The sequence below is a fragment of the Dromiciops gliroides genome, chromosome 1 (assembly GCF_019393635.1).
Source record: "Dromiciops gliroides isolate mDroGli1 chromosome 1, mDroGli1.pri, whole genome shotgun sequence".
NCBI classification, from domain to species: Eukaryota; Metazoa; Chordata; class Mammalia; order Microbiotheria; family Microbiotheriidae; genus Dromiciops; species Dromiciops gliroides.
In genome coordinates, this window is record NC_057861.1 from 674,913,191 (window position 1) to 674,937,766 (window position 24,576).

Consider the following 24,576-nt stretch of genomic DNA (forward strand, 5'->3'; position numbering starts at 1 on the left):
CCCCCCCACCCATTCCCCTGCCCGGCTCAGCCGGTCTCCTCGCTCCTCGCCTCCGGGGCGGAGCTGGCAGCCTCTTCTCCTTTACACGTGGATGGAGCCTGTACCGACTGGACCCCCGAAGCTGTGCTGTCCGGTTGGGCCGGGGCCAGCTCAGGGGTCACAGCTGCCTTGGCAGCAGACGCACTGCTGCTTTTGGGGGCTGGTGTAGTGTGCTCTTCTGTAGCAGGTGTGGCCCGCCCTCCACTCGCTGGTGTAGCACTCCCATCTGTGGCAGGAGTAGCACTCCTGTCGGTGGCCGGGGTGACACTGCCATCGGTGGCCGGGGTGGCACTGCCATCGGTGGCCGGGGTGACACTCCCATCGGTGGCCGGGGTGACACTCCCATCGGTGGCCGGGGTGACACTCCCATCTGTGGCAAGCGTGTCGCCACTCTTAGCAGCAGGTGCAGCAGTGCCCTCTGCAGCTGGGGCGGCACTGCCCTCGGGAGCTGCAGATGTGGCTCCCCCAGCTGCCGTGGCAGTGTCCGTGGCTGGAGCAGCCTGGGCAGCAGCTGCATTGGATTGCTCCGGAGCCCGGAGCCGTTTCATGAGTGTGGTAACTCGGACAGCTTTCTGGAGGGAGGAAAAGAACTCAGGTGGAGAGAAGGTACCCACAGGAACCTATGACACCAGGAATAGTTTCCAAGGACCCTTGCTGGGCCCTTGCCCTATTCATGCAACCACTTCTAGACTACACAAAGGCAAGTGGGCAGGAGCAATTCAGAGGATCAGTCCTTGGGGAAGAGAAAAATCCGTGGGGACTAGGGTCAGAAATATCTGAGGCAGGGGGAGAGAAAGAAAGCAACTACACAGAGGGAGAAAGAGGTCCCCCAGCCAATACCTTCCACTTGGCCCTGGCAAAATTCTTCTCAATCTGGGCACAGACTCCATCCTTGATGTTTTTATCAGAAGCAGCATTTCCTGAAATCCTGGAAGAGGGAAAGGAGGTGGATGCCCTGGTTCCTTTGGTGCCCAGTCCCTTCCCTTTGCAGTACCCCTAAACTGTGCTTAAGCCCACCCCCTATTCCCAACCTGTTTGGATCCTGGTTGGGATAAATCCCTACTGGGGATTTAGAAGCATAAGATTTGGGATTTGGAAGACATCTTAACTCCTCATTTATAGAGATGAGGAAACATTCCTAGAGTGGTAAAATTCTCTGATAAGAGGGAGATAAAAGTTAGATGGATAATTAATCAAGGGACTATGTGGTTAGGTTAGGTTAGGCTAGGTGAGGTTAGGTTAGGTTAGGTTTTAGGTTTGGTTAGATTAGGTTAGGTTAGATCATATGATAGTAGGACAAGACTGACCTGCCTTCAGGAAGCTTCCTAAGTGAAACCGAGATTATCATAAAGTGGATCCACTAAATACAGGTGGGTGAACCCCAAATTTAGTTTTGGAGTGTCCCTGGAGACGGGATGTCATTCTCTTGAGTAGCCATGGCGCTTTTACTATCATTCTACCCCCAAGAGGAATCCCGATGGCCGAGCTAGGCCTGAGAGGATTTTAGGGCCACCCTGTCTGGACCTGGATAGATTTCTTACATACCTTCTTCTAATTATCCTACCCTGTCATGCTGTTTCTGAATCTGCACACACCCTTTTCCTTTGTCAATCAACCCTAGAAAACATACTCTTATGGTCTGGAGTGTGTGGAAACAGGAGATAGAAAAGAAAGATCAGATGCAAGGAAAGGAAACCCATAGACAGTAGTAGTAGCAGGAGTACACTGAAGGACAAGCAGTTAGGAGTTAGGTTTAACAGCTCTCTGAACTCAGGGAACTAAGTCATCTCAGAGACAAGGAAGAATGAGGAGACTCCAGGCCTTGAGCTGGCATTCAGGAGTCAGGGAAGTTTTAACAGAGTTTAAAGGAAACCAAAGTGGCCTGTACTGGCAATAAGAGGGAACCTGGGGGTGGGGTGGGGGAGCTAGGTGGTGCAGTGGAAATCACTGGCCCTAGATTCAAGTAGACCTGAGTTCAAATCTGGTTTCAGACACTTCACACTTACTAGCAGTGTGACTCTGGGCAAGTCACTTAACCCTCATTGCCCCACAAAAAAAGAGGGAACCCAGAAGGCTCCCCACCTCTAATTAGGGACCAACCCCAGGTCTACCATTCCCCAAACTAGAACCCACTCCCAACATGTAGGTCCAGAAGTTACTCTACACTGCCTTATTCAAGGTAGACCCCATACTAAATGTCTTCTCCCCAAGGCTAACCTATGGCTCTCCCAACCCTGACCTTCATCACCTCTAGTTCCTTTCCCCATTCTGGGCCAAGGCCATATACCCCAAGGTCTTGATGCCTAATGTTCTAGTGCTGGTAGGGTACAACCTCCCAGATGTGCCACCCCCTGTTGATTAAATCAGGCTCTGGTCAGTATCCTTCATCCAAGATGCACTCACACACCACCCTTCCCATAGTCCTATGGGACATAAGCCTTGAGCCCTTCCCCATACCCCATTTTCTGAGTTGGACATAGTGAAGAAGGCTGGAAGGCCCACTCACCATTCATGGGAGATAGCCTCTTCAGCAGTGATTCTCTGGTCCTGCTCCACTTCCATCAATCGGGTCACCAGATCTTTGGCTGTAAGGACCCAACGAGGAGAAGGTTTGTGTCCCAGTTGAGAGATGGGAGTGGGAAAGGGGAAGTTGGTATCACAACCCATTAGAGAGGAACAGAGGGATCCTGGAGATTGTCCAGGATAGAGTGGGTCTGAGTCCTTACAGTGAGCAGCAATCTGAGAAGTTTCAAGAGATGTGCTAGGCATTGTGGGAGATGGAACAAGAAACAGAAGGCAAAGAAGGAGGCCCCAGGAGTTTGGGTCCACGTGGCCTTCTCACCTGCCTGTGAGATGTCATCCCAGTATGGGGAGTCAAACTCATAGTCTCCAGCAAGGATCTTGCGAAACAAATTTTTGTCATGGTTTTCATATTCATCTTCTTCCACCTCCTCATAAAAGGGGGGGTTTCCTGACAGCCTACAGTCCAGAGTGGGGAGAGGAATCCCTAAGTATAGCCTTCCAGAAGGCCAGAACTCTTTTTCCTTCCCTCTTCCCTTCACCTCCCTCTCCTCTCACACTTCCCACTCACAGAATATACATGATGACTCCAATTGCCCAGCAATCCACAGGCCGTCCATACCTCTGTCGGCCAACCACCTCAGGAGCTGCAACAATGAAGTCCATCAGTGTCATGCTCTAACCCCATCTGAGTTTTCCTTCTTACCCTACCCCCTGGGTTCTGCTGATGCCATCCTACATCATACTCATCTCAGCCCACCTGGACCTTTGGGGAAATGTCCCAAAGTATATGTAGATATGTGTGGAGCAGAGGGCCTTTCTGAGGGTAAAGAGGGTCATGGTTATCTGATTGCTTACCGCCTCAAGGAGGAGAGAGGGGAGGGAGGGAAGGAGTGATAAAAATTGGAACTCAAAACTATAAATAAAAATGTTTATTACCTTTAAAAAAGGTAAGGAAATGTGTGATAAATCTTGGAAAGGTTTCAATAAAATGGCTAAAATATTAAAAAAGTAAATAAAGAGGGTGGTGGTGGGGACCTGTTTTTTGGGGGCAGCCAAGCAACGCTTGGGAATGGTATCTCAGCCCAGTTGTTTCTTCCCTTCTCTTCCTCAGACCCTGCCTGATTCTCCCCTTCTCTACATTCTCTACCCCCACCCCAAAATTCCCACTCCTTGCCCAGGTACTCTGGGGTCCCGCAGGGTTCCTTGATGAGTCCATTCTCTAGCTTGGCCAGATGGAAGTCGCTGATGACGATCTTGGAATTCTTCAGCCGGTTGTAGTACACCAGATTCTCCAGCTACCACCAGGCCACATAAGTGGGGGAAGATCCTGTGAGATCCTCTTGAGAAATAGCCTGGTGCCCCAAAGACCCACCCCTTCCTGCACCACTGGAACACCATTCCCAGCCCAGCTACAGTCCCTTTCCTCTCCTCCCCTTGCCCTGAATTTAATCGAATGATAGATTCAGGGCCAGAAGGCACCTGAGAAATGATCTAGTTTCCCCCTACTACCATCATTTTACAGAGTTGGAAACTGAGGTACAGCGAGGGTATGATATGGAAGACCACAAAAGAAGGAAAGGGTAGAACTGAGATTCAAACCGAGATGCCCAAATCTAGGGGTCTTTCAAATCTAGTTCTCTCCAACCTTGATTCTCAGGCCTTCAAACCCTTACAACCCAGCTCCCCATTCCCCTTTCCTTATAGAGTCAGCTCTCAATTATCTCTGTAAATGGAGAGGATCCTCCAAATAATGCAAACCAAAGGATAATTCCCCAATGCATTTCTCTGATTTTTCTGGACATCATTTTTTATCTGTTATCTAAATGCATACTGCTTCCAGTAATTAGCTTTCCTGATTACTTTAGCTCAGGCTAAATTATATAAATTTGTGTTCCCTCAAGTACCCTGAGAGCCAGCCAGAGATTACAAATTTACCTGGAAATTGCGTAAAGAAAATGTTTGAAACCTATACAAGTGAGAGCTGCCTACAACTCAATGCCTTCCCCTCCCCAGTACAAGCCCCCAAGCCACTCATCCCTTCCAGTCCCTTTCTCCATCCTGGAGCAGGGCTACACCTTGAGGTTTCGATGCACAATCTTCAGGGAGTGCAGGTAGGCCACGGCCTCCAGGACTTGCCGCACCACATTGCTTGTGTCTCTCTCTGAGTAGTATCCCTGGTCCAAGATCCAGTCAAACACTTCCCTCCCCGTGGCCCTGTGAGACAATGAACTTTGAGCCCTTTCCTGACACGTATTTCCTGAGATACCCCCTAATTTGGACGTGGCGGACCCAGGGACAGGGATGGGAGAAAGACTCTGGGAGGCCGCTTTGTGTATTTGTGTGTGTGGGTCGAGGAGTCGGATGCCAGAGCCAGACTATGTCTTCACTAGCTAGGCTGCTCCCAGTTTGACCCAAGACTCTATAGATCTTAATGAGCTTGGAGGCAGGAGGCTGGCTAATCTGGAGGAGTTCCCACATGTGCTGGAGCCTAGAGAGAGCCTGAGAAAGGGGCACAGATGCCAGAAAAGGGAGCCTGCCAACCATTCTCCAGGAGAGAGGCAGGCTCTTGGAACTCCTCTTGGGGAGTTGGCAGAGTAGAAGTGGTAAAGAATTCAGAAAGACCAGGTTCTCTCTAGGCCACTGCCAACCCCGGGACATCTTTTTACTTTGTCTGCCAGGGAGCTCTCACACCACTGAAGCTCAGCCTTTGGGCAGGAGGTGGGGGGAGGACATTAGCTGCAGCAGGAGGGAGCAGAGGAAGACTTCAGGGCTAAGCCAAGGGTGGGTGGATAATTGGGCACCCTAGACTCCACCTCCTCCCCTACTCACAGCTCCAAGAAAATGAAGTATTCTTTGCGGGTCACAAACACGTCCACCAGCTGCAGGATGTTGGGGTGCTTCACCCTAAGGCCAGAGGTGGGGGTAGGGAATCATAAAAACTCAGATTTGGGAAGGGCCACCAAGGCCACCATCCAGTCTATACCTAGATAAGATCAAGCTACAACAGGAAGGAGGAGGCAGATATTTGGAAAGGCCCCAAACTGCTTTGCTGCAAAGGATTTGGGGAGTGGGAGCTAGCCTGGGGGCTCTTCTTCCTGAAGGGAAACTGGCAGAGCTGTAAGGAGACCAATGGGCAGACATGGGAGTAGAGGCAGGGGTCCAAACACTACCAGGTGCCAGGGACACTGACTAGCCAACCAGAGCAAATCAACGGGCCAAACATCTGGACTTGAAGATCCTCTGGAGGGAGGGGAAAGTTCTTATTCCTGACCCACACTCCTCCATTCTCTTCACTCTTTCTGTCCATTTCCATGACACCATCCTTACTCTTTCTCACTCGGAACATCTTTTCCTCTCCTTGCCTCTATTCTTTTCCATCCTCTTCCTTCTCTTTTTGATCCCCACGCCCTTGCCCCTATACGCCCCTCCCCCACACTTCTGACCTTCAGTTCCAGGGATGGGGTCAGAGGTCTTCTAGTACTTACATTTTCAGGATGATGATCTCATTCTTGGCTGCTTTGCGCACCTTCCGCCCATCTCGCTTTAGGAACTTCTTACAGGTATGCAGCTTCCCTGTTGCCTTATCCTTGGCCCGAAAGATCTCGCAGAACTCTTCCCTGCAGCCCAGGGCCCTGTTTAGCCTGGGTACATTCCCCCCTGCCCCCCTTCCCTAGGATCATATGATCAAATGATTTTAGAATTGGAAGGCTCTTAGAGATCCAATCCAAGCTATCTCATTATTCATGTGAGGAAAACTAGTGCCTACAGAGATAGAATTATTGGTCCAAGATCATACAAACGAGCAGGGATTAGAACTCAGATCCTTTGATTTCAAATCTAGTGGCCTCTCTCTCTCTTTCTACATATATATACATATATACACACACACATATATTTATGTATATATATGTGTGTGTATGTATGTGTATTACACACATACACAAACACACACATACTGCTTCTCCATCCCCCCAAGACCACTTCCTTCCTCTTCCCTCCTCCTCTTTGCCTACTGGTGCTCCATCTCTTCCAGATGCCCCACCCCCTTTCTCCAGGGCCCAGTACTCACGTTTTGATGACCTGCCCCAAGTCATATCTGTCTGTCACCTCAGATGGCTGATTATAGTCCTTCTTTTCTCCCAGAGTCACACAGCCAAACGGCATTGCCGGCCCCGGTCTGCAGGAAGAACAAAAGCATAGTTTTCCTGAGGATGGGGTCTTCACTATCCCCCATGAGCCTTCTCTTAGGTTCCAGCACAGGTAACACCACATATCCTTCAACTGTCCCATGGTGTCAGTTCCTGGTTGTCCAGGCAAAACCGAGATGCCTCTCAAGCCCAGGACTCCACCATTTGCTCCATAATAATAATAAAATAATAACAATAATAATAATTGGCCTCTATTTCCATAGCATTTTTTTTTTGCAGGACAATGGGGTTTAAGTGACTTGCCCAGGGTCACACAGCTTGTAAGTGTCTAAGGCTGGGTTTGAACTCAGGTCCTCCTGAATCCAAGGCTAGTGCCCTATCCATTGCGCCACCTAGCTGCCCCCCTCCATAGCATTTTAAGCTGTGCAAAGCTCTCTCTTCAAAAAACAGCCCTGTGAGGTAAGTCATGTCAATATCATTATCTCCATTTTCTAAATGAAGACCCCGATTCTCAGAAAAATTGAGGGACAAGCCAAGGTCGCAGAGCCTATACATGTCTGAGCTGAACCAACCAAGAGCTCCTGACTCCAAGGCCACTTTTGACTCGAGCATGCTTTTTACTTTGAGCAACATGCCAATTCTAAGAAGTGTATTCACTCTGCCAGGTTGAGGCTGGGCAGAGCCCAGAAATAGGAGTTGGTAATTCCCAACCCAGAAGTCTGACTTGAATGTATTTTTGACTCAGAGACTGGTTTGAATATACTGCCTCCTTCCCAGGACCCTGCCTGCAGCCCAGCACTTGCTTAACCTGGACTCATTCCTCTCTGCCTCTGACCACACTGCCCACCGAGGCCTAAGGCAGCTAAGCTTCCAATGCCATCCAGAAAAGTCCCATTGGGCCCTGAGTTAAGCAACCTGCAGATTTTTCATCCAGATTTTCAAAGGAAATTGGGGCTTGAGTCTTCTCTTCTAGAAAGGATTTGCCACACAGGTCCTTCACATTTGCAGGATTTGTTGCTGTCTGGATTTAGATCACAGACTTTAGGCCTGGAAGAGACCTCAGATCATGTAGTCCGATGCCCTCATTTACAAGTGAGGGAACAGAACCCCACAACGGTGCTGGTGGGCAGCAGGGCCAACATTCAAACTCGGTCCTCTGATGTCAGAGCTGTTTCTACTATGCCACTCCCAGGCTTTTTTAAAGGAGGGTTTAAAATAGGATTTGATTTACATAAATTTTATTTATATGCAACTTTTTCAGGAACAAATCTATTGAATAAGACAAGGTCACCTTTTAAAACAGCTTTTTGTGCATGGCTCTATACGGGTGCCTATGGGGTGTCAGGCCCATTCCCAGCTTACACTCTGAGAGCAAATAAGAGGTTCACTTCATGGATGGGCTTTTCCAAAGTGTGCATTTCTCCCCAGCCTCTGTACACAACATGCCTTTGATAAATATTTGAATTGTTGCATGGGATATAAATACATAATACATTTTTTTACCTGACCTACAATTTCATTGACAGAGGGAACCTGCAGTGAAGACTTTCATTTTCCAATGCAGACAGGCGCCTTTTCTGAAACTTCTCATCTTAAGAGTTGCCAGGGCCACTGAGAGGTTAAGTGACTTGCCCAAGGTCTCACAGTTATTATGTGTAAAAGGTAGAACTTGAACCCAGGTCTTTCTGACCCTGAGGCCAGCTAACTATCTACAACACTCGATTACCTCTCATATAAGATATAAATCCAATCAATGACTGAGACCATCTTATTTTATGATACTTTATACTTATCCTGTGCTAAGTTGCATTAATTGATTTGTTTGCGTGTCTTACCTGTGAGTTCTAATATATCTCTGTTTCTCCTCCCGGGACCAACCTCAAGAGCATGCACATAGTCAATACTTAATGAAGAGTTTGTTGAATGAATAAACAAATGAATTTACACATGTAAATAAACAAGAAAGCTAGAAGTAAATTTTTTTTTGCAACAGAAATTTGGGGGAACTTGCCCCAGTATTAGTTTGGGTACAGAGGCAAAACCCCTGGCCCACTGAAGATTAGCTATCCCCTAAAGGACAGGCCCAGGGGCCACGTCTGGGAGCTCAGATTCTTACCACTTCCTCCTGAACTGCTGTAAAAGGGCCCATGGGAAGGATCTGTCCCCAGTGGAGCACAGGTTCCCTGGCTCTCTGGGCAGTTTCCTCAGCACAGCTGGGACACCCATCACTTCTGCAATAGTGAGGGACCATCAGAAGTAGGTAGGGGGGTCAGTAACACAGACCTCATCCTCCTTCCACTAAGGCAGAAGCTATTCTCCCTCCCCATTCCCATATCGCACTTGCCTCTTGCTGATAGGTCTCACTCAACCTGTGAGGCCAGTAACAAATTGTTGCTAAGGGGATGCCTCCTTAGTACCTTTTCCCAAGAAAAAGGAAGAAGCAAGGTCCCGAGTCTCTGTACGCCCCCATCTCCTGGGGACAGGCCCACTTGGCTATGGATGGGGCTAGGGGGAACACCTTAGCTTCCTTGCTCCATCATGCAGTAGAGAATAAAGGTTCAGAGACTACCCCCCATAGATTGTCAGAGGACCCCTCTGTCTAGAGGGGAGAAGGGGAATTAAGAAAGCTCAGAGCCTCTGTACTGTATCTTTCCCTCTCTGCGATGTCTATCCCTGAAGCCATCAGATACCCTTGAAAGCCAAATCCTTACCCCTTACATATAATTGGTCTCCCAGCCTCAAATCTCCCTGCTCCCTGCCAATCATCCACACTGTTTACAAAGTAGTTGTCCTTAAGGGCAGATCTGACTATGTCACTCTCCTACTCAATAAACTCCAGTGGTTCCCTATTACCTTTAGTTTCAAGACCAAATTCTTCTGTTTGGTTTTCAAAGCTCTCCAGGAGTTGGTCTCAACCTAGCTTTCCAACCTCAGTACAGACCTGAGTTCAAATCCAGCCACAGACACTTACTAGCTATGTAACCCTGGATCTCTGTCTGCTTCACTTTACTCAACTATAAAATGATAATAGCACCACAGTGAGATAATATTTATAAAAAGGATTAGTACCTGGAGCATAGTAGGTACTTAATCAATACTTATTCCCTTCCCCCCATTCTTCAGGTTGAATTGAGTCTTGTTTTTTGTGGGGCAATGAGGGGTAAGTGACTTGCCCAGGGTCACACAGCTAGTAAGTGTCAAGCGTCTGAGGTCGGATTTGAACTCAGGTCCTCCTAAATCCAGGGCCGGTGCTTTATCCACTGCAGTGCCACCTAGCTGACCCCCTGATTGAGTCTTAATCTCCAAAGTGCCTTCCCTGTTGCAGACACCATATAGAGATGAAACCAAAAGCTTAGACCTGGGCTTTGGTGATTTATTAAACACCTCCCTCTCTTATACTCTGATTGCTTTACTAGGATTTCCCTTTTGGCCTTGCCATGTTCTATTTTGTGTTCCACTTAACTCGTGTCTTGTGTTCTTATCTTTCCTTTTAGAGTATAAGCTCTCAGAGGGCAAGGCCTGTGTCATTTTCCAGCTTCTTATTCCCAGTGCCTAGTACAAAACCTTGCACATAGTAAGCACTTAATAAATGCTTGTTGAACTTAATTGTGCAAGTCACTGTACCTTGCCTGAGCCTGTTTCCTCATTTTAATAATGGAAATAATAATAATGTCTACCCTGCAGGGGTCGTTGGGAGGATGAAATAAAGACAATGGATATGAAAGGTTTTGAAGGTCCCTTGGAAACTTTAGTATGAAATGAGCGCCGCCTAAGTGCGACAGCCAGTGAGACCAACAGATAGGAAAGTGTTCAACAAATAAAAAGCAGCAAACTCTAAGAGGCCAACAAGGCACTGGGTTTCTCAAGGGCCCAGGAAGAAAGTATGATTTCAGATAGCGCTTAATTATCTGTCTCAGTAAGGAACAACCATGGTAGGATAAATTCTAAACCAGAGGACCATCTTGCCACTGTAAAACAGATAGTTCAGATCCTGGGGCACCTACCAGGCTAGAGTAATCCCAGTGTCTAGAGACCTGGGATGAAAATTCAGAGTCCAGAATCTCATTGTTAGAAGAGACCTCAGAGGGCAGCTAGATGGCACAGTGGATAGAGCACTGGCCCTGGATTCAGGAGTACCTGAGTTCAAATCCGACCTCAGACACTTAATACTTACTAGCTGTGTGACCCTGGGCAAGTCACTTAACCCTAATTGCCTTACTAAAAAAAAAAAAAAGAGAGAGAGACCTCAGAGGGCATCTAGTCAAACCTGTTCACAACACAGAATCACCTCCTCTTCACTCCTGATTCTGGGACATGGAGAGGTTTTATCTGATGTCCTCTATTTCCTCCTCTTCTCTCCACACCTTCCCCCTTTCCCCCCAATGTTCTGCCTTGGGACATTTCTAATTGTTTTTTTGCTTACCATCCTTCCACTCTCAAAAGCATTTTCTTTTGGGTGAGGCAATTGGGGTTAAGTGACTTGCCCAGGGGGCAGCTAGGTGGTACAGTGGATAAAGCACCAGTCCTGGATTCAGGAGGACCTGAGTTCAAATCCAAACTCAGACACTTGACACTAGCTATGTGACCTTGGGCAAGTCACTTAACCCCTGTAGCCTCTCAAAAAAAAAAAAAGAAAAGAAAAGAAAAAGAAAAAAAAGTGACTTGCCCAGGGTCACACAGCTAGCAAGTGTTAAGTGTCTGAGGTCAGATTTGAACTCAGGTCCTCCTGACTCCAGGGCCGGTGCTCTATCCACTGCGCCACCTAGCTGCCCCTCTCAAACGCATTTTTATTTATTTTTCAATTTTATCTATTCATTCATTCATCCATTTATCCATTTATTTGTTCATTCATTAATTTACTTATTTGTTTATTTATTTATCTATTTATTTGTTCATTCATTCATTCATTCGTTCATTTACTTAGTTATTTTTATTTTTTTCAAAAGCATTTTTAGAATGCTGGCTATGAGCAAGGCACCGTGCTAGGTGGTCTGGGGACACACACACATATACCATAAATAAATAACTACATAACTACATAGATAAAAAGATATAGACAGATGGAAGGAGGGACAAACAGGCAGCAGACAGACAGACAGAAATGTCCCTTCCCTTAAGAAACATACATTCTACTATGACCACTAAGATATGAGTGATACAAACAAGTGCTATGGTAATTCAAAGGGGATAAAGAGAGCTCAAGAAAGGCTTGATGGAGCAGGGGGCTTGGCATTTGAGCTGAGCCTTAAAGCAGGAATAGGATTTGGATAGAAGGGAAAGAGCCATGGATAAAGCACTGGACTTGGAATTAGAAAGACATGGGTTCAAATCCTCCTTCAGACACCTGTGTGACACCGAGCTAGTCAACTTAATTTCTCTATGCATCAGTTTCTTCATCTGTAAAATGGGGGTGATAATATTCCCTAGCTCCCAGGATTGTTGTGAGGCTCAAATGAGATAAAACTTTGCAAACCTTACGATAATATATATGCTATTATTATTATTATTATTATTATTATTATTAAGAACATGAACATAGGTGTGGAGTTGGAAAGAGGAGTTTGTTCTTGCACTCAGCCAAACCCTGTCATTATCCTCCCATTCCTCTTTGTTCTGTCCTCTGGGACCAAGCAGAATAAATAAATAAATCTAAACCCCTCTTCCACACCATGGCCCTTGGAGATAGCTCTCATGTCCCTTCCCAAGTCTTCTCTTCCACAAGTCAAGAACCCCCATTTCCTTCCATGGATCCTCATAGAACATAATCTCCTGGTCACTCTGCTCTGGCTAGGCTCATCCTAGTAAGTGAAGCAGTCTGCCTCAGAGTCAGGAAAGACTGGGTTTGTCTCACCTTCAGCACAGTCTGACCATGTAACCCCAAGAAAGTCACTGCAGCTTTCTGCGCCCCCAGATAACTCTCTGAGGTCACTGGGATAAAAAAACTGGCCAATTTGCATTGGCAGAGGAAGCTTCTGTTCTGGGGGTTCCTTATACCAATGAAATCCAAGGTCTGCCCTCCCCGATCCACCCCCTATAATGGCAACTCACTTTCATTTTAGTGTTTTAAATGGTTTGGTATCCATTCCTATCAATTATGATGGATCGCATGTGATATTTGTGATTAGTGCTATAGAAAGAGGGCATCGAGACCTTTGTCGGGCATCTAACCCTAGATTAGAATATAAACAAAGACCTAAGGTCCCATGAGATGGGGTGTGGCACAGTGGTCAGTGGGTCAGGTTTAGAGTACCTGGCCCTAGCTTTGAAAGATGCTTCTGTGACACGTGAGTGACTGTGATCAAGTACCTGCTGCTATCTGTCTCCTAGAGTTGTTTTGAAAAAAGCACTTAAGATGCCTGAATGGGCTACACAAATGGGAGTCCTCCCAGCTTGCCTTAAAACCCCTTCCTCCCCCCCAAAAAACAACAAACAAAAAAACAAACCCCTGCCTCAGCTAGCTGCCTGCCTTCTTCCATATGGTGGCAACTGGGGAGCATCCATCTATTAGTGGCTTACCCGTAGGGACTTGTAATTTTTTGAAACTCTGCCACAGGCTTCATTTAGAAGGTCTGGTGCATTTTTGGGTCCAGAGCTCTAGAAATAGTTCTAGAAAAGGCACCACCTTCCCTTCTCTGTAGAGCTGGAGGACTATGGGGCCAGACTCAACTGATACATTGGTTAATTTTGTTGAACAGCTCTTGTTTTTCTTAATTCCTTGTTACAGGGGGATGACTTGCTGGAAAGGGGAGGGTAGAAGAATATGTTTGGAAGGGAAGGCGATTAAAAAAAAGATATTGATAACATTTTTTTAGTTAAAAAGATAAACAATTACAGAACACATGGAAATGGAAGCAAGAAGGGAGATTTCAAGCTGAACCCTGGTTCATGACATGGCCAGTGGCCCGGGGTTCTTATGTTCCTTGGGGTAGCTAGGTGGTGAAGTGGATAGAATATCAGACCTGGAGTCAGGAAGACTCATCTTTCTGAATTCCAATCTGGCCATAGACATGTCTTAACTGTATGACCCTGGGCAAGTCACTTAACCCTTGTTGCCTCGGTTTCCTCATCTGTAAAATGAGCTAGAGAAGGAAATGGCAAACCACTTTAGTATCTTTGGCAAGAAAACCCCAAAAGGGGTAATGAAGAGTTCTGACAGGACTGAAATGATGAAATAACAACAACATTCTCCTTGGCATGAGACTGGGGAAGTGTAAATCCACTGTACTGCCTCTCTATCTGGACATCCCCACCACAGGCATGGGCAAAGGAATGCCTAAGGGCACTTGTCAAGACTCAGTCTTTGTTGCATTACAGTGGCCAAAACAATTCATCACTTGTTGGACGGCCTCTGGTGATGAACATAGCCAGGCTAGTCCTTGAACAACAGATGTATAATGCCATCACCCAAGCCTTCTTGGCAGCCTTTTCTGCTTGTTAGCTCCATCCATCTGGAAGACCAGCGTAGCCTTCCAGAGCCGAAGGCTACTCTCCACACCATAAGGTAGCAGAGGAAGACTTCAGCAAAGGCACTGTAATAAAACAAGGCTAAACCTATCATGTAATTCCATTCCATTCAACTAACATTAACTGAGCACCTTCTTTGTTTGAGCCACAGTCAGGCATTATTACAAGATCTGGAGAATATCCACTGTTTTAGGAACCTCAGTCTCAGAGTTGTTTTTTTTTTTTTTTACATTTCACAACCTGATCCCCGCTCACTTCTCCAGATGTTTTATACATTGATTCCTTTCACACAATCTTTGGTCCAGCCAAATTAACTTTCTTGGAGTTCTTCATCCACAGCATCCCATCTCCTGCCCCTTCAGAGCCCTCATGCTTGAAACACTCCCCCTCCCCCTCCTCATCTCTGCTCCTACAAATTTCTCACTTTCTTAAAAGATCAGCGTATACACCATCTTCTGGAGGGAACTTTCCTAATCTCCCCATCTGCAAGGCCCTCCCCTTTCAAATTACCTTGTATTATTTCATATTCTCTGTCTCCCTGTCTCTCTCTCTCTCTCTCTCTCTCTCTCTCTCTCTCTCTCTCACACACACACACACACACACACACACACACACACACACACACACACACACACACACACACACACACACACACACACAATCTCCATCCACTGAAGGTAAGCTCCCTAAGGGCTACCTCATTTCTGTCTTTGCATCCTTAGCACCTAGTAGAGTGCAAATAGCAGGTACTCAATAAACCCTGATTGACTGGCTTCTCTCTAGTAGGACAGAGTTGAGAATTGACAAGAATCACACTTCAGAGCCCTCCAAGGCAGTTTTCTTTTTCCCTTTTTTTTTTTGCAGGGCAATGAGGGTTAAGTGACTTGCTCAGGGTCACACAGCTAGTACATGTCAAGTGTCTGAGGTCACATTTGAACTCAGGTCCTCCTGAATCCAGGGCCAGTGCTTTATCTACTGCACCACAAGGCAGTTTTCTTGAATGCAGGTCCTCGGCCCAACCCTCTCTGTGTTCCAGGGTCCCAGTAGCACTGCTCCCATCAGGCCTCAGAAGCTCTACTTGCCGCTGCTAAAGCAGTTGAGGTGGAGGATGGTGTTGAGTCCTATTATCTTCCTCTGTTCCTTCTGCTCCCATATTCCCTCCCACCAGAGGGGTGCCTCTGCCCTGTCCATTGGGCTCCTGCTATTCCTTCTGACTAGAATGTCCTCCCTCTAACCTCCTCCTAATAAAATCTGCATTTTCTTCCAGTGCCAGCTTAAATACTGCCTCTATGTGAAGCCTCTCTGATTTCCTACCACACAACCAGGACAGAGTTCTCCATCCTCTCCAGGGATCCATGAACTTGCTTAAAAATATATAATTACTGTTTATATAATGGGTTTCCTTTGTAATCCTGTGTATTTTATTTTATGCATTAAAAAAACCCATTAGTCTGGCTGGGGGTGGTGAGCCCACGTATAATCCTTGCTACTGGGGCTGGTAGAGATCACTTGGGCTAAGGAGATCTCAGCTGCAGCAGGGCTCAAGCTGAATGGGGCATCTGCACCAAGTTTGGTACCAAAATGGCGAGCCCCCAGTAAAAGGGAGCTGCCAACCTGCCTAAGGAGGGGGCAAACCAGCCTAGGTTGGAAGTGAAGCAGGTCTAAGCTTCCATGTCCATCAGCAATAGAACTGGGCCTGTGAGAGGCTGCTACACTCCCAGCCATGACACAATAGGGAGTTTTTGTTGTTCCTTTGTTTCAGTTGTGTCTGACTCTGTGACCCCATTTGGGGTTTTCTTGGCAAAGATATTGGAGCGGTTTGCCATTTTCTTCTCCAGCTCATTTTATAGATAAGGAAACTGAGGCAAATGGGGTTAAGTGACTTGTCCAGGGTCACACAGCTAGTAAGTTTCTGAGGCCAGATTTGAACCTCCTGTTTGAACAATAGAGAGACCTGGTCTCAAAAACCAACCAATCCAAGAAACAAACAAAAATCAACCCCACATCATTCTGGGTAGGTTGCCCATGACACAGAAGAGATTAAGAACTCTTGCTCTAAGCCCTTCATTAACCTCTCTACTTCTCTAAAGGCAGCTTACATTCCACCTTGTAGTGGTTTGTGTCTGTCTTATTCCTATTAGATTGGAAGGTCCTGGAGAGGAGGGACCCGGTCTAACTCAGTCCTGTCTCCCCTTCTGCCTGTGCCACCTGTACACAAGCATTTGATGAGTTCTGTGGAATAAGACCATGAGCACAGGAGAATGGTGGGCAAGGAAGGAAACTGGTAAGATGGTGTAATGGAAAGAATGCTGGCTTCCGAGTCAGAAGATCTGGGTTCAAATTCCAATTTTTTACTTCCTGTTGTATAACCTTGGATTCCTTCTTTTGGCCTCAGTCTTCTCTCTATAGAATGGGGTGGGGGAGGTTGGATCAGACAATCTTGAAGGTGCTTTCTTCTATGCTGTTCCAGATGTTAGGTCAAGTATCTATGATTTTGTTAGTTTGTCTGTTTCTTTAGCGTGGGAACTTTTTTCACCAACACAGATCGAATCTTTTTAAAACCCAGGAGATAAGTCTTAGGAAGGTGTCTCAGGCTCAGAAAGGTTAAATGATTTATCCAGTCAGTAAATGTCAGGAGTAGAATCTGAACCCAGGTCTTCCAGACCCCAGGTCCAGCACCTTATCTGCTATGCTAAAACTGTCTGCAAAGAGTGAGATATCAACAAGAAACTAGCTCTTTTGTGATCATGTAGAAACCCAGGCTCTGCCTCTGACACCTCCTGATGTAATCTCTTCCTCTTCCTCTTCTTTCTGGAGAGCCCATCTTGATGACCCCAGATAATATACAAGCCCATCTGCTGTGAGGAGATAGAGGCTTTCTCCTGAAGCAGCCCTCCAGAGTTTCTACCCCCTCAGGACAAATGGACAGAAGGGCATCCATCCCTGCATTCAGGCAGGACAGAGCCTACCTCACCCTCAGTCGGAGGCCTTTGCTTCTCTGAAGGTCTTTCACTCCCCAGGAAAAGATCCGCATTTAACAGAAAGGGCCCTCGCTATGGTAAAGCGTCTCCTCCATTCTAACCAAATCCCTCCTGCTGCAGCCTGGCCAGTCTCAGACACTGGAACAAAACACGGAGCCAGACAACAGGGAGCGTTTTGGTTCTTCCCAGGGTAACAATAAGGCCCTCTTCATGCCCCCTCCCCCTCCCCACTCTTCGCCCACTCTCACCATCTGCTCCCCAACTGCATTGATGCCTTGTTGAGATACTGAGCTTTCACCAAATCTCCCTCCCTGCCCCCCTTCAACTGCCTCCCAGCCTATTCTCACCTCTGGAACCTGGTCCCTGGTCTGGTCTCCCCTCTTTCTACCTCACCACCCCCTCCAATTCCCTCTTCCCTGGAACTTGGGAGGCTAACCTCCTGCTGGCCAGGGAAAGTCTGTGTTCACCACAAAACCCAGTGCCCGTGCTATCATCACAACCTTGGGGGGCAGGGCGGTTGGTACACTGGGACTCAAGGCCACCATTAGCATATTGAATAAACTGCATCTCAGACGCCTCCCTCCTATCTGGAGAGCTTAGGGGCCCTCCCTCTAGGCTGTTGGCTGAGGTTAGAGGTCCCTCTGTTGAAAGCCCCTGAACACTCCTGAGATCAGGCCTCTACCTCCTACTACTGCATGGTTGAATATCAACACAAGGAGGACAGATCTACAGCCAAATAATCCGTATTGCATGTAGGCACATGGGTGTACTTTTACACGCCTGGCTCACTTTTTGCACTGGGAAAGGCAGAACCTTCCTGAGACCAGACCTCTCTCTACATCTCTCACAATCAAGTGTGAGGGTATCAACAAAAAGAAGATCTGTGTGACAAACAGACACGAATTCAACCCAGGTAAATGCATGCACTTTCCCATGCCAGGCCTCAGTTTCCCCATTATGAAAGCCAGAGAAGGGAAGAAGGGAGGCAGAGATGCAAGGACAAGGGGAAGCCAGTCTGTCATTGATCCCTGCTCCTCTGTTTCCCTGGGATACATCCTGCCTGTTGCTGAGGATTGTTTTCCATATTTTAATGGTGTGCTACTGCCCTGAGGGTTTGTTTTGTTTAAAAAAAAAAGGAAATGGAAAAAATAGAATAAATGAGAAGCTGGAAGCGGAGGGGGAGAGAGGATTTAACCTAAGATTATCCCCCTCCCCCAGTCCTCATCTTCCCTGATAGAGGATCCCCAAGCCCTAATTCATTCCAATCTATCCTGATTTGAGGCTCAGATTGTATTCAAATCACTTAATCTTTCTAGGGTTCAATTTCTTCATCTGGGATTGGACTAAGGTTCTAGCCCTAAATCTAAATCCTATGACCTCCAAAGATTGCCCCTTCATAGGGAACTCCCTCCCCTTAACTTGAAATAGGCTGAGTCTATTCTTTTTGTCTAAGATGCACTCCCAGCCAAATGCAAGCTGGCCTTCCCTTAATGTGGTGTGTTTGAGGGTGGGGAATGAACCACTTCTAACTCAGCCTTAGATGTTGTTAAGGTCAAGGGCCTGAGCCTGACCAATCTCTCTCAAGCTCTGGATTGTTTAAGGACTCTGGGGCCCCAGGGGATGTGGGAGTAACTCTTTGTCCACGAAGCCCAAAGATGCTTCTCTGAATCATAGACTGGCCCTGGGGTGGAGGTGAGTCACTCACCTGCTACTGTACTATAGGGAACCTTTACCCAGGGAGGGAGCTTGAGCCCCTAGATCCTGGGTCCTGCCCCGGCTGACTCTGGGAGGGTATGTCTCTTCAGGCTAGTCTATTTCTGCCCACCTATCTCTCCATGATGCCAGTCCCAGCTCTTCTTATTTTTATTGAGGGCAAGTCTCTCTGGGTCTGGGTTTCTTCCATGTAAAAAGGGGAGGGGTCAAATTCGCTGATCTCTATGATACCTTTCCTTTCTAAATCCTATGATCTACCCGTCCTCTTTGGCCACAGACTAGCAAAAGGTCCTTTTCTTTTTCTTCCTCTCTATTCTTGGGTTGGTGTTTTTTGTTTTTTGGGGGTTTTGGGCCAAAAATGTTTCATTCTCTCTTACTTTGGGGCTGCCTGGGGGTCAGTCCCTGCATGAGTTAGCATTATCAAGACACAGCCAACTGCCTCCCCCTCCCACTGGGTCACAGGGAGGGAGGCGGAGAGGGAAAGAAGGAAGAAGGGAGGGCCCCCTGCTCCTTTCTCACTGTGGTTGCTGTTACCGACACCTCCTGATTTAGTGGCAGCTGTGAATATCATCTCTGCCTGTGGCCTCCCCCACCTACCCTGAAAAACCTCTAGGGACCCAGGAACCCCTATCCTGTCTCCACAGGGAACTGACCCAGCCCACATTGTTCCAGGGCCTTCACTCCACAGGGAGTTCTCCCTTTCCTCTTTTCCTCCTTTCTTCCACCAACAGGGTATTCCTTGCCTCCAGGAGGGGAAAACTGACCTGATTTGACTACCTGAACCTTCTTGTCTCCCCCTGAGCATCACAGTCCAGGGCAGTTCAAGTCAGGGGGGTCTGTTCAGTCTCCCCTCCAGCTGATTATAGTTGCCAGGTACTCAGCGTCCAAAGTCAAGGCCCCTGCAGCTTCCTTCCAGGGGAAGAGGAATGGGTAAAGTGAGATTCCTGGCTTTTTGTCAGTGTTGTAGGTATTATGATGTAATGGAAAGATCATTGGACTTGGGTGTCAAAAGACCTTGGTTCCAGGGCCTTCTCTCCTGTTTATAGTCTGTGTGACTTTGGTTAAGTCACTCAGCCTCTCTGGGCCTCAGTTTCCTCTTCTGCAAAATTAAATGGTTGTATTTAATTATCTCTAAAGTTTCTTTCAGCTGAGTCCTATGATCTCATTCTCATTTGTTTTGGTTGATTCAACTGTTCCCATAATTCTGACTCCATCCTCCCAATCATTCAATTTCCCCAGACACTGGGGCTGGGGAGGGTTGTTTTTTTGTTTTGTTTTGTTTTGTTTTTTGCTGGGGGTAAGGGGTGGGGTAACCAGGCCTCATATCCTGCTCCCTCCAATAGCTTTATAGCTCTCCCTCCATGAGGATACAAGGAGAAAAGTGGACCTAAGATGAGAAGTTTGACCCTTCATGGTACTAAGATCCGACCCTTGCTCCCTTAGCCAGTTAGACAGTTTCCTTCCCCCAGGGAAATTAGGGAGTCCCCCCCACTCCAACCCCCGCCACTCACCACCACATACACTTTACAATCAGTCATGGGGGAATCTCCTGGAAAGCAGGGAAAAGAAAGGGGATGAACATCCATCAGGAAACATGAGCAGGTGTTTCTATGGCAATGGTAGTTTTGAAAAAAAGGGGAGGAGGTGGGGGAAAGGGAGTTAATGGGCCAGAGAGCCAGCCCCCTCTTACCTAGGATGTGTTTATCAGTAGGTTGGGTATCTAACTCTATCACTGCTGGGTGAGGTTTCTTTCTCACACCACAGCCCAGCCACCCTAGGAGGAGGCTAGGGAGTGAGAAGGTGGTGGGGGGAGGAGAGGTAGAGCCAGGGGTTAGATAATATTCCCTTCTAACTCTCAGTTTCTGTTATTCTTAGAGAGGCTGAGAGGTGGGAGAATGGAGAAAGGCAGAGACTAAAAGTAAAGAGAAACAAAGGGGTGACATAGAAAGGGGTGGAGAGACTGAGAACAGGTGTATGAAAGCAAGGGAAAGACAAAGTGATTAAAATCAAGGAACTTTGTGGGGGGAAGGGAAGAGAACATACCCACCAGTTTGGGTAACACAGAATGAGAAAAAGCAGTAGAGGGAGAGAACTGGAGAGAGAAAATGAGAAAATGGCTTAAGAGAGCTGCAGAGTGAATGGGCAGAGGGGAGGAGAGAGAGCCAGTGAACACACCCTTTTTTGCAGGGAGGCCATCAGAGCTGTGATCTCAAAGCACTTTAGGGGACCCCTAAAGCATGTGGAGTTTCCAGCCCTCAAAGACAGAAAGGGGCAGGAAGTTGTTCCAGGTACCTTCCCATTCTCTCTAGTATTGGTTGCTCCCCTTCCTCATGCCCCCCCCCACATCTGAAAGAGTAGAAACAAGAAGGGGTGGGAGGAAAAAGTGCTGGACTCTCATCATCTGGAGCTAGGAATGAGGTCCCCACCAAACCTCCAAACCAGGCCAGACAGATCTGGGAGCAGGAAAAGCAGCCAGTTGCTTTAAACTGTTCCAGCCCCTGCTACCACAATGTCTCCCAAGAGATGAAAAAGCAACTTGGCTCTTGACACTGCATTGGGGCCACGGATTGGAAAAACAGGAGCAGGTCAGTCCCAACTCACCTAGGAGAGACTGTAGCTCTGCCCTCAGCACCCACTGTAGTTCCACTCCCTCTCCTCCCTGCTGGCACAGACATTCAGGAGGAAAAATAGCTAGGATTTGTCGTCAGCTTCAACATGTCGCAAGAGTTCGGGGAGGGAATACAGGAGCTTGAAAGTCGAGATCTGAGCCACCACCTTCCCTGCTCATCCCTTGCCCTTCCCAAACCAAATCTGCCCTGAACACTTTCCCTAGAATCATCCAGGCCCAAGGCCTAGCAGACTAAGCCTCCCCTTTCTCCCCAACCCTACCCCCATCCCCAAGCAAAAACTATGGAGCAAGAGGTGTGGCTGATGGGCTGAGAGCTGGGGTAAAACAAATCATAAGGTCACCAGGGCTGCTTCAGTCTCCACCTCTGACCAGCAGGCCCTCCCCTCCAGGGATCTGTTAGGAAGTGGAACTAGAAAAGGAAAATGGATAGTATAGGAACGTCAGTTGCGTAATCTCATTCCTTTCCCTGTGCCTCAGTTTCTCCCTTGTCCTGTGCCTCTGGCTCTCAAAGAGAAAGATTTTCTGCTTCTACACCAGTGAGAGGTGGCAGGGGAGGAGAAGAATTGGCGTTCCAAGAAGGTGACAGAAGACAGACACAAAGATATTGTGGGAGGGTAGTGTTACCAAGAGGCAATACAGACTCCTTTAACACAGTGATCTCTCTAGAGCAGCCACCTAACCTCAGCCCCTGAACACACACAGCCCCCAGAAATTAGGGTAGGGAGGATATCTATTCTCCATCTCCCACCTCCCCCCACTTCTCTTGTCTACCCCCCACCCCAGACAACATCCCACTGCTTAACACCAAGAATGGTGAGTGTGAAATCAATTTCATAGGGGGAGAGATAAGAACCCCAAGACCTAACTTCCACTATGAGACTGTATTTCAGGAAACAATGCCTCCCCCCCCCACCCCCCAGACTGCTAGGAGGGCTATAGTCATGTACCTATCCTTGGTGCTTCCCAATTATCCTTTTCTACCTGTAGTTATTGTCCTGAGGATCATTCAATTCCTATAAAATTGGAGGTGGGAAAGTGTCCCATGCTGTCACTGGCAGGCCCCACCCCATCATATTCTGGCCTCCTCAGATTCCAATAGAGAACAGACTGAGCTTCAGGAGGAGTTGGGACACAAAGAGAAGCTCAGGCCTCTGTCCTTCTTCCAGACTCTGCCCCTCACCCTGGTTCCCCAAGGAGAGAGAACACCTTAGCTCTAGTCCAGTGCGGGGGTAATGCCACCTTTGGAAGGGTTGGGAGGGGGTGGGGAACAGAAGGGGAGAGAAAGAGGAAGCTACTCTTCTGGGAGGGAGGGGGTTCCACACCATTAGAGGGGGAGCTTGTTCAGGAAGCAGAGAGACACAATTCCTTGGGCAGAGCAGTAAGTGGGGACAAAGGTAGTATAGAATGACCATTTGTCAGGGATTCTAGGGGTGGGAGGGGGACTTTCTAGAAATGAGGCTCCTCAGGACAGAAAGTGGAAGACACTAGGGAGGGGCCTAATTGGAAGTTCACAGCTGGGCGGGCTGCCAAAGGCCCCAAACTAGGCCCCCCTTCTCTCATGTTCCCCTCCCCACCCATACATACACACAATGTACAGCCTTGCAGATAACAAGCTGAGCACCTGGAGACCCTTCTCCAGCTTCACAGGTCAGTTATCTCTGCTCCTCCCCCCCCCCCCCCCAGCCTCAGGCTCCACTCTGGGAAAATTGCCTCATAGATGGAGCCCCTACGTGCACATATATGCACGATGCACGAATGCACAGACTAACGAGCCCCAAGCCCCCTCCCCCCCCAGCCAGAAACATGTGCCTGCTAGCCCCTCCCCCATCTCACTCGTGTACATGTGTCTGCACCCACGCCCCACTCCCCCCCCCCCCCCCCGTCACCGACCCGAACACATGGACACCCGCACTCATGGGCACCCGGCCTGCACGTGAGCACCCCCAGCCCCATCTGAGACCTTAGGCTGCGGCTGGAACAACCCTGCCTCTAAGGTCTGGGCCAAAGAATGGGAATGAGGATGCTTAGCCCGGATTCCAAAATGGGTTAACTCCTTCTCTCCCAGCCCCCACCCAAATCTTTTCCAGCCCCCTGGGCGTTTTGTCACCAATAAAGAACTCCCGGTTGTCATGGAAATTAGTGCCTGGTCTGAGCAGAGAGAGAGAGAGAGAGAGAGAGAGAGAGAGAGAAGATGGGGGGGATCCCTTCGGGATACAGGAAGGGATTGGGGGGATGGAACTTGGGGAGCCGAGCAAAGAGAAGGGAAATGGGCAAAACAGACCCCCCCCGGCACCCCGGAGTGCCCTGCACACAGTAGGTGCCACTTCACAAATGCTGATTTAATTGAATTTTGATCTATTAGTATAAGGGGGTCAGTCGACAACCATCTAGCTCCCAGTTGAGCTAGCCTTTCTGCACCCAGGGCTTTGGGTCCTGTATGTCCAGAGACAAGGGTATAAGGAGGGGCGATGGGGTAAGGGGATATAGCGGAGCACATGTGGTTCGTTCCGGGGAGCTGCTCCAGAGAACTTTTGCTCCCAGACCCTCTCTGGGCCCGAAGCACCCCTCCCCCACCCCGTGGGGAGTCCGCGTGTTCAGCCTGACAGGCGGCTCTGTTCGGCTTTCACAGCTAGTCTTCGCTGCCCCCCTCCCCAGAGGGACTCAGTTTTTCCCACTCTAGGGCCCCGGAAAGCCACAGAACACCCCCCCCCCCGCCCCGCAACACACACACATACACACACACACACACACACACGCAGCCCACTCCGGTTGCTGTGTCCCCCAACCTCGAACCTCAACGAATTTAACTCCTCCACCCACCCAGCCCAGATCCCCACTGCTCCGTCAGGGCCAAGTCGCGAGTGCCCCAAACCCCGCCACTGGTCTCAGAGACCCACCTGCAGCGCCTGTCCCGTCACGAGGAGGAAGCTGCCGGCTCGAGGCTCAAGGGGTTCCGGAGGGTCCAGGAACGCCGCAGTTGGCGGCAGGACAGAGTCCGCTCGGGGCGGGGGAGATGCGGCGCCGAGTCCAGCCGCTCCCCAGCTCCGCGCGCCTCCAGCATCGCCCGCCGCTCCCCAGC

The 24,576-nt window shown here is 48.4% G+C and overlaps 1 protein-coding gene across 1 annotated transcript; it reads right to left on the reverse strand.

Moving 5' to 3' along the window:
• Positions 1-4: 4 nt before the first annotated feature.
• Positions 5-24,576, reverse strand: CAMKV (CaM kinase like vesicle associated). The gene is made up of 11 exons (XM_044004960.1): positions 24,395-24,576; positions 6,632-6,739; positions 6,048-6,179; positions 5,392-5,466; positions 4,638-4,776; positions 3,737-3,857; positions 3,131-3,206; positions 2,882-3,018; positions 2,546-2,624; positions 880-967; positions 5-611 (listed from the first exon to the last, which is right to left on the reverse strand). Exons 2-11 carry the CDS (start codon positions 6,724-6,726, stop codon positions 27-29), a joined length of 1,527 nt encoding a protein of 508 aa, XP_043860895.1. The 5' UTR covers positions 6,727-6,739; positions 24,395-24,576; the 3' UTR covers positions 5-26.